At 35.4% G+C, this 14,807-nt stretch overlaps 1 protein-coding gene across 1 annotated transcript in view; it reads right to left on the bottom strand.

Annotated features, from left to right (window-relative positions):
• LOC141347676 (sphingosine kinase 1-like) overlaps positions 1-5,445 on the bottom strand; it is a 43,155-nt gene extending 37,710 nt beyond the window's left edge. The window contains exon 1 of the mRNA XM_073852655.1: positions 5,076-5,445. Within this exon, the coding sequence (XP_073708756.1) occupies positions 5,076-5,445 (370 nt within the window). The remainder of the gene's footprint in view (positions 1-5,075) is intronic.
• Positions 5,446-14,807: the final 9,362 nt, after the last annotated feature.

Genomic DNA, 14,807 nt, shown 5'->3' with positions numbered 1-14,807 from the left:
ATAGTCCACAAAAGTGGGCTATATGTAATAAAAATATAGTTGAATTTATAAAAATGACTCGTTGTAAAGTTTACATTCCCTTGATTCTTAATACTGTGTTTCTACTTCAGTGATCCACAGCTGTGTTTTTTTTTTTTGTTTAGTGATAGTTGTTCATGAGTCCCTTGTTTGTTCTAAACAGTTAAACTGCCTGCGGTTCTTCAGAAAAATCCTTCAGGTCCCACAAATTCTTTGGTTGTCCAGAATTTATTGTTTTCCAACAATGACTGTATGATTTTGAGATCCGTCTTTTCACACTGAGGACAACTGAGGGACTCATATGCAACTATTACAGAAGGTTCAAATGCTCAATGATGCTTCAGAAGGAAAAACAATGCATTAAGAGCGTGTGTACATTTTTCTTATTTTGCCTAAATATCATATTTTTAGTCATATCATTTAGTACTGCCCTTCAGAGGCTACAGAAGATAGTTACATGTTTCCCAGAAGACAAAATAAGCTACATTTGCCATACAAGTTTTTTTCTTTCTTTCTGGAGCATCAGTGAGCATTTGAACCTTCTGCAATAGTTGCATACAAGTCCCTCAGTTGTCCTCAGTGTGGAAAGATGGATCTCAAAATCATTGTTGAAAAAGGTTTAAATACACAAAAATGCTGGGAAACCAAAGAATTCGTGGGGCCTGTATGATTTTTCTGAAGAACATTATTCTGGAGATATTTTTAATTTTTAAAACAATTCTATGTGCACGAAAGAAGAGTACTGAGAGAAAACTGCTCATGTCCATGCTGTAGTGTGATAAGTTCACACATTCTTGTACCACAAACAGAACTACTAAAAAGCTGTCAAATGATTAGCATAGTCCATGCTTACATGTACAGAAAAATATAACCAACCAGGAGCCCATAAACTGTTCCTCTAGAATTCACCAGTTTTAAACAAAGACTTTGTGACCACAGAAAAAAAGCTTAAGAAGCATTTCCAGAATATGACTACTGATACTGGATGATGCTGTGTGTGATAGTTTTCCCCCTTTCTGAGGTTCTACAATGATCTGTCACATTCACACAAATCAGCTCTGAGCATGCTCAGTTCAGAATAGAGTCCTGAATGAACAGAACAGCACTTCTATAAAAGGTCACAGGTGATTGTCACTTCCTGTAGTTTTCACAACATGTTTTGCTGGTGGACGTGTCAACTAAATGCAATTCATATTTACTCATGCAATAGTTAAGACCTTTATCTTTACTGTAGGGATACCAAAGTCCCATGTCATCCCATGAGAGACAAACAACAGGTTGTACTATAATACACATAACCTCCCATGCTACATAGGCAAAATATAAAGTCCAGTGTCATAAACACATTTAACTATTTGACTGTAAAATTATTGACACAAAGTAGCAGTTGTAAATTCAAAAAGATAGAATTAATAGTATGTACGCATAAAAAACTGCAGTTTATTTTGTCATAATATAACATTACGTTTTTTATAAATGAGTGAATGTTCAAACATTTCAACGTTTTGCATTTTACCATGTTATAATCATGTTACGTACCACTCTTTCATTAATTAAACAATTTGAAAAATATTAGAAATTTCAGCAACAATTTATGGTAACACTTTACGATAATGTTCATTAGTTAACATTAGTTAACTACATTAGTTAACATGAACTAAGAATGAACAATACATCTACAGCATTTATTAATCTTATTTAATGTTTATTTTAGCATTTACTAAAGCATTATTAAAATCCCAAGTTGTGTTTGTTAACATTAGTTAATGCACTGTGAACTATCATGAACGAACAATGAACGACTGTATTTCTATTAACATTAATAAAGATCAATAAATACTGTAATAAATGTATTGTTCATTGTCCGTTCATGTTACTTAATACAATAATGTTAACAAAATGACACCTTGTAGTGTTCTTTTGTTAACATTAGTTAATGTATTCAGTAACATGAATGAACAATGAACAATACATTTATTATACTATTTATTCATCTTAGTTAATGTTAGTTAATAAAAAATAGTCTTTCATTGTTTGTTCATAGTTCACAGTGCATTAACTAATGTTAGCAAACAAACTTTTGACTTTATAAATGCATTAGTAAATGCTGAAATTAGCATTAACTATGATTAATAAATGTTGTAGCAGTATTGTTCATAGCTTTTGTTAACTAATGTAGTTAACTAATGTTAATTAATGAATTTATTGCAAAGTGTTACCAAAATTTCAAATAATTTCACATAATACTATAGGGTCATTCTGTGTCCACTCAACCATAGGTCCCCCAACTGAAATGTTTGATTTTGTTAATATACAGGGTGATATAGGGCCACCAGGTAAAATAGGCCATTTTAAGGCTTGAGTGTCTTATCTCTTTTAAATTTAACAGCCAATGACTACAAATAATTTTAAACTGTTGCCATAACAGTAATTGACATTTAGCAAATTACTTTATTGGTCTGAGGTTGCTAAGGGTGGAGGGGCAATGCCTCATTTTGAGACCGTGCCAGAAGAAAGCGAGGTGAGTGGCCTGACATATCCAATCTTACTTCTCAATAATAAGGTTGATAAATCAATAAAAAATAAATGCACATTTAGAAATAATGATTCATAACCCATCTCTTGATAGCCTATATAAGATAAAATGCTGCTTTTGCTAAATAATCCAGATTTTTATATAAAAAATATTTATTTTAATAATATATTGTATTATTGCATTTGTGAAATACCTTTTTCGCGTTTTACCTTCTAAATATGTTTGTATGTGATTTGTGTTTATGTGTGCTCGACTATGTTTGTATGTGAATGTTAGTGAGGCATGTGTATGTGTACACACAAACATAGTTGTGCACACATGGGCTCTGAAAGAGACATTTTGATATAGAAGTGATGGGTGTTGAAGTAAAGTAGCCTAATGTTAAACTATTAATTACAGACACAGACACACACACATTAGTTGTTCAGGTTATTGGTACATTTTTCATGAAATGTATGTTTTATTGATGAAATTGATTAAAAGGTTTGAGTGTTTTACCTCTTCTCTTTAAAATTCTTTGCAGTCATCGGCTGTTAACTTTTAACTGTTGCCATAACACTTGCTATTGTAATTTTTTCATTTTTCACATTAAATGTATGTTTTATTGATTCAATTAATTGAAATTAATGTTCTAATGTAATTTAATGTTTTATCAGAAATGTCTCTATTTCACTCTGCAGTTTGACTGGCTCATTTTTGCTGATTCATTTTTTGGCACTACCAAACCCAGTGATTGAATTTTAGATTATAAAATAATAATATTGATTATTAAGAGTCTGTCGGGATTCTGACTTACTTAATATAATAGGAAATCATGTAACAGAGGAGGCTTAACTAAGATCAGCATTTTTGTCACGATCTGGGCTGTGGGGTTTTCCCTCAGCCACCTGAGGTCGCTGTTCCCTGCACTGCACTTCCTAATTGTTATCACCTGTCTTTGTCATCAGCACTCATCACATCCACAGCTGTTCACAATCACCATTGTCTTTATAATCTCCACTCTCCCACTACCCTGTTGAGTCTGCATTGTTTTCCTGTATGCTGTTTTGGTATGTGTGTCTCTGTGTGCCGGATCCCTGCTCTTGATCGTGTTCCCTGTTTTGTGTATCTTGCCCAGTTCTAGTTGTGTTGTGCCGTGTTGGCCTTTTGGTTTTGTTTTGTTCTGTTTATTTGTGTTTATTTAATTAAATATATCTTCCCCTGCATTTTGGACCCAGACTTCGTGTTTACCGTGACAATTTTATAGTTAATAAAAACTGATTTCTAGAAAGCATATGGCCTGAAATGTGCCTTTTCCAATGGAAAAATGTAACATAACACCCAAAAACATAATGTAGATAAACTTTTATTCATTTTTTTTTTTACCGGTAATAATTTTGTAGGCCTATTCAAATAAATGTTTAAACATTGTCTGAACATTAATAGTTCAAACTTAAAATAACAGACAGTGACAGTTAAGGGGTTAAATATTTACACACATGCTAGCATAACCAAATCTACAGTATTTAGTTGCCATAGGAACACTATACAGAGAATAAAGTGCGCCAAAATTCAACAGCCTTTTGAAGATATGGCTAAATATTTTTACTATAGTAAAAGTACATTTCATTTTTCATCTTAGTTTTTAGCATTCATTTAAAATTAGACAAAACTGTTATTATTTTAAATCTGTTATTTATCAGTTTAGATCAACTGTTTAGTTTATTAATGCTTCGCAAACCACCAGAAGACAGTAACCAGGTTTAAATTCCAGTCGCGCAGATGGGGAAAGTTGTAACTGCGTTACAATATGCCCCGCTGTATTAAACTATGCTACTGTATGACATTAGCGATGTAATTTTTACTTTTATGGATTTTAACGAGAAACCACAAGAAACAGGTGCATAAAGGCTGACAATCAATGCTTAATTCTCAGAAATTATTATTTTAAGAAACTTAAAGCATTTTGGCTCGTTTATGTGTTCTATGAGAGCCGTGTGTGCAGGGAGGGGTGTGTCTCTTAATGTCTGAATGTTTCATCTATTTGCCTAAACTTCAAATTAGATTATTTTTAATTCTTAAAAATAATTAATTATTAACCATTATTTTATTTGAAAAGGTTAATGATTTTAATTTATTGACAAAATATTTTAGTCTGTGGTGTGTATATATTTTTAATTCGATTAGATAATAGTTCAAGCTGTCAAATGGTCATGTTACAACGCTCCCCTCACATTTTACAGTGTATCCCACTGTACGGGGCATGTTGTCAAATTTCACTTCCTCACTTTTGAGGTAAATAACGAAAAACGTGTACAATGTAATTATGCAACGTATTTGTACTAGACAAGTGTAAAATTAATGTGAATAAAAAATTATACTCTGAACCCCACGTGGATTTACACAAACTGAGAAATTCAAAAAGTGTTAGGCTGTGCCCCGCGCTCCCCTACATCTGGCAGATTACAGGAAGTTACAGGATGTTCTATGACCGGTAGACATCATCGAAAGTGAGTAAACACAACATAAGAAAGAAAGAAACCTGTTTTTTGTTGTCTTTGGTGTAGAACTCTGTCTCTGATGGCACTTGACCATCTTTGCGCCTCCTGCAGGTTCACACTCGGGTCCTGATCGGGCGCCACCCGAAAGCATTGCTCCACCCTTTGCCGAGCCAACCCGGACCTCATCCATCGAGTCCTCATTGGATAGAAATATGCAGAAAAATACGCTCCTACATCTATGCTGTCATGAGACCTGTACGCCCGGCACCCGACGCAGTCACTCAGGTGAAACACGACTTTTCCTCGCCCACAGAGTGCTGGACTTATCTTCTGAATGGTGAGCTCTGTCTCAGTCAGTATCAAGGAGCAGCGGACCTTCATGCTTCCAGGCACCGTAAATTCCCCATACATCACAACCGGACAGATCTCTGGCTTCTTGGATTTAGTCTTCTTTGAAAACATTTCATCAGAGCGCAGCCACTTTAACATACATACACAGTAGGTAGCCTGATCTGCAGCTCAATGAGGAACTGCTGCGTTCTGGCCAAGAGCGATGTGGGCTCTTCTTCTGCAATGTAAGCTAACTGGCAAAGCGCAGGAGGTTTGCTCAGCGTTGCCGATAGAACAGAGTCTAAATTACGATGTGGTGAAACAGACTGTTCTTAATGCTTATGAGTTAGTGCCGGAGGCGTATAAACAAAAATTTAGAGCCCATAAGAAAGCAGACAAACAAACTTTTGTAGAATTCGCCAGAAAAAAAAACTAGCTCTTTTTGAAAAATGATATGAGCCATTTATGTTGCAGGGGTGGGTAACAGACAGCGCTTGCAGGGGTGGGTAACAGACAGCGCTAATGGCATTCCCAAGTCAGTGTCTGTGTTGCGGGACACAGGGGTAGCCCAAAGTCTGATGCTAGCTGGTACTCTCCCTTTGTCACAGAAAACCTATACAGGTGCTGATGTAATTTTGCGGGGCATAGGAGCAGGTTTTGTCAAGGTTCCCCTTCACAATGTCTACCTTCAAACAGATATAGTTATGGGTAAAGTGTGTGTTGGAATCTGCCCCGAACTTCCTGTGGAAGGTGTGGATATTATTTTGGGAAACGACCTAGCGTGTGGTATAGTTTTCCCTTCTCTGATTGTTGTTAACAGTTCCATAACAGATGTGATAGGTGACCTGTCTTCTCAGTTTCCAGCGGTGTTCTCTTCATGTGTGGTTACACGTGCCCAGGCACGTAAGTTTGAAGATGTGGTTGACATATCTGACTCTTTTCTACAGTCTACAGGTATGTCAGGGAAGTTGTATGTAGAACCAGAGACTATTCAAACCGACCAAGATTCTAATTTTACCTCCAAACTGTTCTCCCAGGTTCTCCGCGAACTGGCCGTTAAGCATCAACTTTCAAATGCATTTCATCCAGAATCACAGGGTATGCTCAAAAGATTCCACCAGACTCTCAAGTCCTGCGTGCATTTTGTATAGAAACAGGAAAGGACTGGGATGAAGGTCTACCTATGTTGATGTTTGCGGTCCGTGAGATGGTGGGCATATTGTGCGTGGGCCTCTGAAACTGTTAAGGGAACAGTTTTTATTGGAAAAAGAAATGCCTGTGACAGTGTGTGATTATGTGGCTCAAATGCGTCAACGCTTACATCAGGTGTGGGAAATCGTGAAATTAAATTTTGTTTCAAAACAAGTTTAGATGAAACAACGTTTTGACAAGAACAGTGTAGCACGAAGTTTTCAGCCAGGAGATTTGGTGTTAGCCATTCTTCCACTTCCAGGTTCGGCACTGCAGGCTAGATTTTCAGGGCCTTATGTGGTGGAAAAGAAATTGAGTGAGACAAATGATCAAATTCGTACTCCTGAGCGTAGAAAAAAAAGTTTGTCATGTTAACATGCTAAAAGCTTACGTAAGTAGGACAACATCTGTTAAATCCGTGGATGTGGCACATGTAATCACAGTTTCTCATCTACCCTCTGCTGTTGAGTCTAATGATGAGGGACTGTTTGCCCCTGAAATTATGTCCACCACTAGACTATCCAATTCTGAAATATTGCAAAATATAGAAGAACATTTGTCATATCTCCCACAGTCTCAACGTACAGAGGTTGTCTCCCTTATTCAAAAGTTCTCTTCTCTCTTTTCAGATAGCCCCAGACAAACCCAAGTTTTGTTTCATGATGTCGAAATTGTACACTCTTCACCAATAAAACAGCATCCTTATCGTGTTAATCCCCAGAAAAGAGAAGAGATGAGGAAAGAAGTAGATTATCTGCTTACGAATGTCTAGCGATTCCCAGTTCAAGTCCGTTGAGCTCACCCTGCCTGTTGGTGCCAAAGCCAGAGTTCTTTCTCAGAACCTTTAGGTTCTGAGCCGATTACAGGAAGGTGAATGGTGTCACCAAGCCAGACACTTTTCCATTGCCTAGGATGGAGGATTGTGTCGATCGTGTTGGTGCCTCCTTGCTTGTAACAAAATTAGATCTATTAAAAGGGTACTGGCAGGTGCCACTTACACAGCAAGCATCAGATTTCTCCGCATTTGTGACACCAGATAACTTTCCAGCAACCTTTCAACGGTTAATGCAGAAGGTATTATCTGGTGTGGCAAACTGTGAAGCATATCTTGATGATGTCGTAATTTATTCTATTCATGTGACCACATAAACTCGATACATGAAGTGTTTGCTCGTTTAGCGAAAGCGTCTTTGACAGTGAATCTAAAAAATGTGAATTTGGGAAAGCCGTAGTCACTTACCTGGGTAAGCAGGTCGGCCAGGGCCAGGTGCATCCTGTTGATGCCAAAGTTGAGCCAATTGTGAATTTTCCCATTCCCAAGTCAAAAAGAGAGCTGCGCCGTTTTTTTGGTATGGTTGGATACTACCGTGGGTTCTGTAAAAAGTTTTCTTCTGTTGTGTCCCCTTTGACAGATTTATTAAGCGTGTCCAAAGCTTTTGTTTGGAGTCATGAGTGTGATAACACCTTTAATGCTACCAAAGACCTCCTGTGTAGTGCCCCAGTACTCTCCCCCCCTGACTTTTCAAGACCATTTAAGCTTGAGGTGGATGCCAGTGCGTTAGGGGCAGGTGCGGTCTTGTTACAAGAAACTAAAGCCGGAATCAACCACCCTGTGTGTGTTCTAGAACACAGCAACGTTACAGGACCATCGAAAAAGAGGCCTTAGCATTACTTCTTGCCCTTCAGCAATTTGAGGTTGTCGGTGGTAGTTCCCTACCAGTAACAGTTTTTAACTGACCACAACACCTTAGTCTTCTTCCTACGCATGGCCAACTCAAATCAAAGGCTAATGCGATGGTCTCTTGTGGTCCAGAGTTTTAACATTGACATACACTACAAGAAGGGTACTGAAAACATTATAGCTGATGCTCTTTCTACATCTTGAAAAAAATGTGTTGATGTTTGTTGTTGTCAAAATGGGATTTTGACTTTTACGGGTGGGGCTGTTATGTTGAGACGTATGGTGTTGCTGTTTGGAGATTGTCTGTGTTGTAAAGAAAAGAAAGATAAACATTGTATAGTGACATTTGTGTAAATATTGTGAATATTGTTGTATAGTTTTTTGTTCACTGTACCCACCTAGTGTTTTCCTCTGATTGTTTTTCTTTCTTTTAACATGGCTGAGTGTTTTTGCCCGTTATTGTAAATATTGTAAATACCGCTTTTTTTCCACATGGAAGCTGTATGGGTTGGGTGCCATTTTCTTTTGTAAAATTTGTTTTCTCCTGTTTTTCAGATAGTCAGGGAGTTAGTTCAGTCCCTGTGTTTTAGTTTGAACTTTTTCTTTTTAGGGTATTAAGTTTCTTTGGGAAAAAGGTAGTTTCAATTTCTGTTTGTTATTTTGGCCTTGGCCCAACGCTGAAGTTCACTTGCTTCCTGTTCTAGTAAAAATAAAAAAAAGAATGAAAGATCAAAGAGTTCAGTGTGAAGACCTTTTTTTATGTTTCTTCTAGACCCTAGACGTAACAATTAGTTAGGAATCTAGGTGTGCTATCTAATGGCAATCTTTCTAGCATTTGTAAAATCGCATTTTTCCATCTTATATATATATATATATATATATATATATATATATATATATATATAAATTATGATATAATGCTCTCACGGTCAAATGCAGAAACGTTAATTTATGCATTCGTGCCCTCAAGGTTAGATTATTGTAATGCTTTTTTTGGGTGGTTGCTATGTATGCTTAATAAACTAACTCCAGCTGGTCTTACTAGAACCAGGAAGTTTAACCATATTAGCCTGGTTCTGTCAAAACTGCACTGGCTCCCTAACATTGTATAGATTTTTAAATCTTGCTAATTACTTATAAAGCCCTAAATAGATTAACGCCTCAGTACTTGAGCAAATTTATATCGCAATTATATTCCTTCACGTCCACTGCATTCTCAAAACTCTGGCAATTTCATAATACCTAGAATATTAAAATCATCTATAGGTGGCAGATCCTTTTCCTATTTAACGCCCAAACTATGAAACAGTCTACCTAACATTGTTCAGGAGGCAGACACACTTTGTCAGTTTAAATCTAGATTAAAAAAAGCATTTGAACCGCTACGTGTGTGTATTTTGTATTTTTCATATGTATCATTACATTATTAAGTTCCAAGCCAAAACCTGCATTTATGAGTGAGTGAAACATTCCCACCATCTCCTCCATTGCTATGCGACAGGAGCTGTATTGGGAATCTCTGGCAGCGCAATTAGGAAATCCTGCAATGGCAGAGCATCCTTCGTGCACTTTGGTAGCGTGACTTTCAAAGTCCATGCACTTCAAAGTGCACACTTTGAGACACAGCTACTGACAGACAAGGGGAGACCGGGTATGGTTGTATCCACCTATAACGTGTCCTATGATAATTTAATTATTTACCCATTATTCTGTAGATCTATAGATCTGATATTCTATAGATCTGTATGAATAATTGTCAAGGCTGTAAATAGGTATATGCAGATTTTATAAAGAAAAAATGATTTTGATGTTAAATTTTTTTTTTTTTTACCAAAACTACATTTTACTTAGTACTTAAAATGTTGCAGATAAAATCATATAACTTACATTAGAAATTGTAGATTCTCAGGCAAAATGTGATGCAGTTTTAACCATAATGCTAATACAGCTAACTAAACATTGGATGACAGGGGTGGGGTAAGTTGTAACACATTTTAGCATTCCCTTACAGAATTGAGAACTTTCATGTTGTCTGTATAGAGATTTTTTGGCAGCTCAAAGCCAAAATGAAAAATGGGTCAAAAAATGTGCTTATACAGTTTCGGGATTCACCAAGTCTGCACTCTAGGGATAAAAACATTGTCATTCCGATTGAGAAAATTCATACATAGACACAATCTTTTACACAAATTTACACAGTTTTTGTTAGATTTACATTGTATTCTTTGTATTCTTTACCTCAGTACACTGAAGTTGAGTGTTCAGTAAGCAGAAATACTAATGCTCTTTCTTTTAAATACATATCTTTCTTTTTTTAACTTTCTATTTTGCGAAAAGGTCAACAAACCTGCACTCAAAAAAAAAAAGTTGTTGAATGAACGTAACTAAATTATGGTCAACTTTTCCATCCAATTGAATTGCGTTTCTCTAACAAAATCTAACCAGTTTGAAATGATTTGTTGTAATCTTGTTAGATGAACATAAATTTATTTAATCAAAACAACAAACTAAAATTTGGTCATTCCTACTTGATAATGTTTTGCCATGCCTAATAGAGAAATTCTGGTCAGATTAACTACATTTAATTTCGCCATGCTTAATGAATAAAATATTGCCATATTTACTGCATTCAATTTTGTCAGAATGTCAACTACACAAATTTTTGTCCTGCTTACAAGATAAAATTATGCCTACATAACATAACAAATGAGACACTTTAATCAATAAATGATGCCACCATCATAGAGGTTGGTGCTTGCTGTAGTTGGACTCTTGTTCCTTATAGAACTCCTAAAGAAATTGTTTTTCTGCATTTGCGTTTCACTGTGCACACTTGCATAGAAAGCTTATAGTGAAAGATTACTTTGTCTGCTGACAAATTTTATTATATAAAACCCAGTGGTTTTGCTTTTTTTTAGGACATTTTTTGCCGTTCATGACACATCTGAAAAAAAAAATAAGCAAACTGCATCATACTACTTCAAAGACAAGGAATTTAAGTACATGCTTTTAGACATGAACACTTATCATACAAACCTCAACAGCGGTGACAACAAATATTCATACTACAGAGCATGATAGGAGTTTTGTACCATGATGTTACCCAGCATGCATTGCAGTGTGAAGCGTTTTGTTGATTGTCACCATTGTTGAGATTCATATGCTGATTCTTCATGTGTGTGTCAATATGACTCAGCTGTTCAAAACGTTTGCATGTATATGGGTTGAAACTGGTTTACGATAACAGATGAAATACGTTACTCTGAAACTTTGGTATCACAGAAACATTACACAGAACCTATATTTAAACAAAAAAAATTAACATGTGCAGTCAGTGATCAGACAGTTTACATTTGTCTCATCACAAGCAATGAACAAATGCACAACATAGAGCACTGATCTCACTGTTGTACAACAACATATGCATCATTGAAGTGAAAAATCTAATATCGCAAGTTAAGGGTCGAGAGCCCAACCAAAGTAAACCCTGATCTCCACGATGGTGACATTGTTTTCTAAACAAAACATTTAAACTGACCATTCTCAATAAGATCTTCTGACAGAAATATGGTCAGACTGGTAATTAATGAGTGAAGCTGGTGCTACTGTTTGCGGAGCGGTTTAAACCTCCTCTGCTGAGATCTTGAGAGATTTAGTATCTTTTATTTCAGTTGATTTCATCTGAGGCTGTTGCTGAAGTCAGTGGTTCTTCAGTAATTCAGCTTGTTAACAGCAGGTGTTCATGATTAACGAAAAATGTTCATGTTGACTCAACTAGAAAAAAAATTGTAAACCTATTTTTCTCTAAATTATGTTGACTAAATTAAATTCAATTAAGCTCAAATGATTTTAATCAATATTTAAGTCATATCTACTAATTTTAATTACGTAAAAAGTTATTTTGATATTTTGATATTTTGATTTGTATTTATTTACTTTACTTAAAAGAAAACCTCACATATTTACAATACAAAACAATTTATATTTTTTATATTATATAATTGTAGGGTCATTATGGTATATATAAAAACATCTAAACTTCTTCAAAGAATTATTTTTAATTTTCTTCAAATTAAATAGTGGAATGGTTGATAATTAATTTACACACTTGGGTGATGTGGTAGGAGGAAGGGAGTTGAGCAGTTGAGACCACACATTGCAAAGAAAGCATACATTAGAGAACACATTAAGTATGTGATAAGGCAACTTTGAAAGAATAGTGAATAGTTTTGGACTATATTTTGGAGAACTGTATGACATTAGTAGAGGATAAACTGTAAAAGTAATAGCTATGTAAACAATATTTCTGCACTGATCCAGCAGATGGCAATATTGAATAGATTCAGAGCAATCAGAATCATTTGCCTTCGGTTACTTGTAACTCTCTGAGACAAAAATGCATTTTTCAATCATTGATTACAACAACTAGAAAATATAGATTTTATATTTCAATGAATCATGCACTTCATATTTTAAAACAAAAATGACATTAATGATGTTAAATAATGATGTTTTGCTTTCTCATGTTTTGCTTTATGGTTCTTAAAATCTTGTGTGTTGATATTTTTCAATTACACGTGAAAAATGAACTAGCATAAACATCAGAACTGTACACTTCAGCCATGTGAAGTTGTCCTGCTTCTTTGCATTGTCATATAGGCCCAGTTTCACACATAGGGCTTAAATCTAGTCTAAACTGCCCACTTGAGCTGTCTTAATTTAAGCGACCTGCACAGACATATCTTAAAATACTCATCGATTCCCCCTGTTCTGAATTAATTGAAGGTGATTGCAAGGGTCAATGAAGGGAGGATTACAGCTCAACTAAATCTTAAATTAATCCTTCAAGGAAGCAGGTTTAATTCCTGCCTAGTTGCATTTGTGAGGGAGCATGGGCTATTTGAAATATCTAAATGAAGACCAACATGCACAACAAAGGCCACCCAGAGTACTTGTAGATGGGCATAATCCATTAAATTACTATGATGACATAGACTGCTTTCTGTTAAATTTAACAGATGCACAGTCCCACCACTTATCTTATGGGAAGGCCGAGAGATGAATTCACATATGACGAGGGATTTACATATGATAAATGGAAGGAATTAGTTAGGCTGACAAAGAAGATTTCACAATTAGAGAAACATTTTCTGCTTTTTTCATCACTACACAAAAACTAAATGCTGAAATGAAGTGATTTTTCACATGATAGTTCTTTTGTTTATGTACTAAAATATCATGAATTGATAATAGCCATAAGTAGTTTATGTTTTTCAAAATTATCTCATAAACATAAGGTGTATTTTTGTCTCAACTGCACCCATATGGTGTACAGTTAAAACAGTGCCATGGTACAGTTGAGACACCCATAATTAATGCTCTAAAGCTGGATAACCATTTATTGCAAATGTAAACAAATACAAAATTACAGTTGTGCAACTTTTTTTTAAAATTCTGATTTATTTATGTGCTTTATTTAATTCAGATTCAGTTAAACAAAATGGGAACAAATATTTAACACTAGAAAAGCTATGGCAAACAGTACAAATGTAAACATAACTATATACACACAAACATACATACAAACCATAAGCATCACTCAAAAATTTGTTTTTTTTACATTTTCAGTCATTCTGTATGAATTATAAGCTTGTTTCCTTATGGGGAACTAAATAATGTTCCCATAGGTTTAGAATTCACTGGTACTACTATACTTGTGAGGGCATTTGGTCCCCATAACATAGGTAATACCAGTACACAAACACACAGCCTCTAAATATGCATTTTATTTTCTATGATTGAACTGTTACTGTACACATAGTGACCTATAAAGGGTGTATTAACTGCACTTTACCACCTTGTATATTCCTTATACAAATATGTCCATTAATAGGTTGAAACATCACAAATATCATTTTTTTAACATAATTTGCGTAGCATGTGTGTGACTTTTAACCTATCATCAAAACACTGTACAGGTAAACAGCATGTGACACAATAGAGTACCAGTTGATACACTGTGCCTCAACTGTACCCCACTGACATCCTTGCACGTTTCTCTAAATTATGAAAAGACCTTGCACGGCACAATGTCATAATATATTTCTATTTTTTAGAGCACAGAGTATCATTTGCAATAATATATGTTAAGCTTAACAATCATAAAAGAACAATAAGCTATTCATTGTGGAATATCATTGTGAAAATCTCACCATGGGAAAAAAAAAACAAAAAAACTTTTGTCGATATCTTTGGAGTGGAAAGACGCAAACATTTCAAATTCCCCATGATTAAAGAGAACACTTATACACATGTGTGGAGCAAAAATCATAGCTCGGGGTTCTGCACTGAGAAACCTGTTGAAAGTGCCCTCATAATTGGCGATTCTATTGTATGGAATGTGAAAATCGAGACCTGCCACTACAGTCCAGTGTTTACCAGGAACCAGAGCACCTGACATCAAACCAAATTTGGCTAAAGCTAAATTCAGTAAGATTGTTATCCACATCGGTACTGATGTCCGACTTTGTCAGTTGATCACTGAAAATAACATTCAAGAGGTGTGTGAACT

This window comes from Garra rufa, chromosome 12 (assembly GCF_049309525.1).
Source record: "Garra rufa chromosome 12, GarRuf1.0, whole genome shotgun sequence".
Lineage (NCBI taxonomy): Eukaryota > Metazoa > Chordata > Actinopteri > Cypriniformes > Cyprinidae > Garra > Garra rufa.
This window is presented reverse-complemented; position numbering and strand designations above follow the sequence as displayed.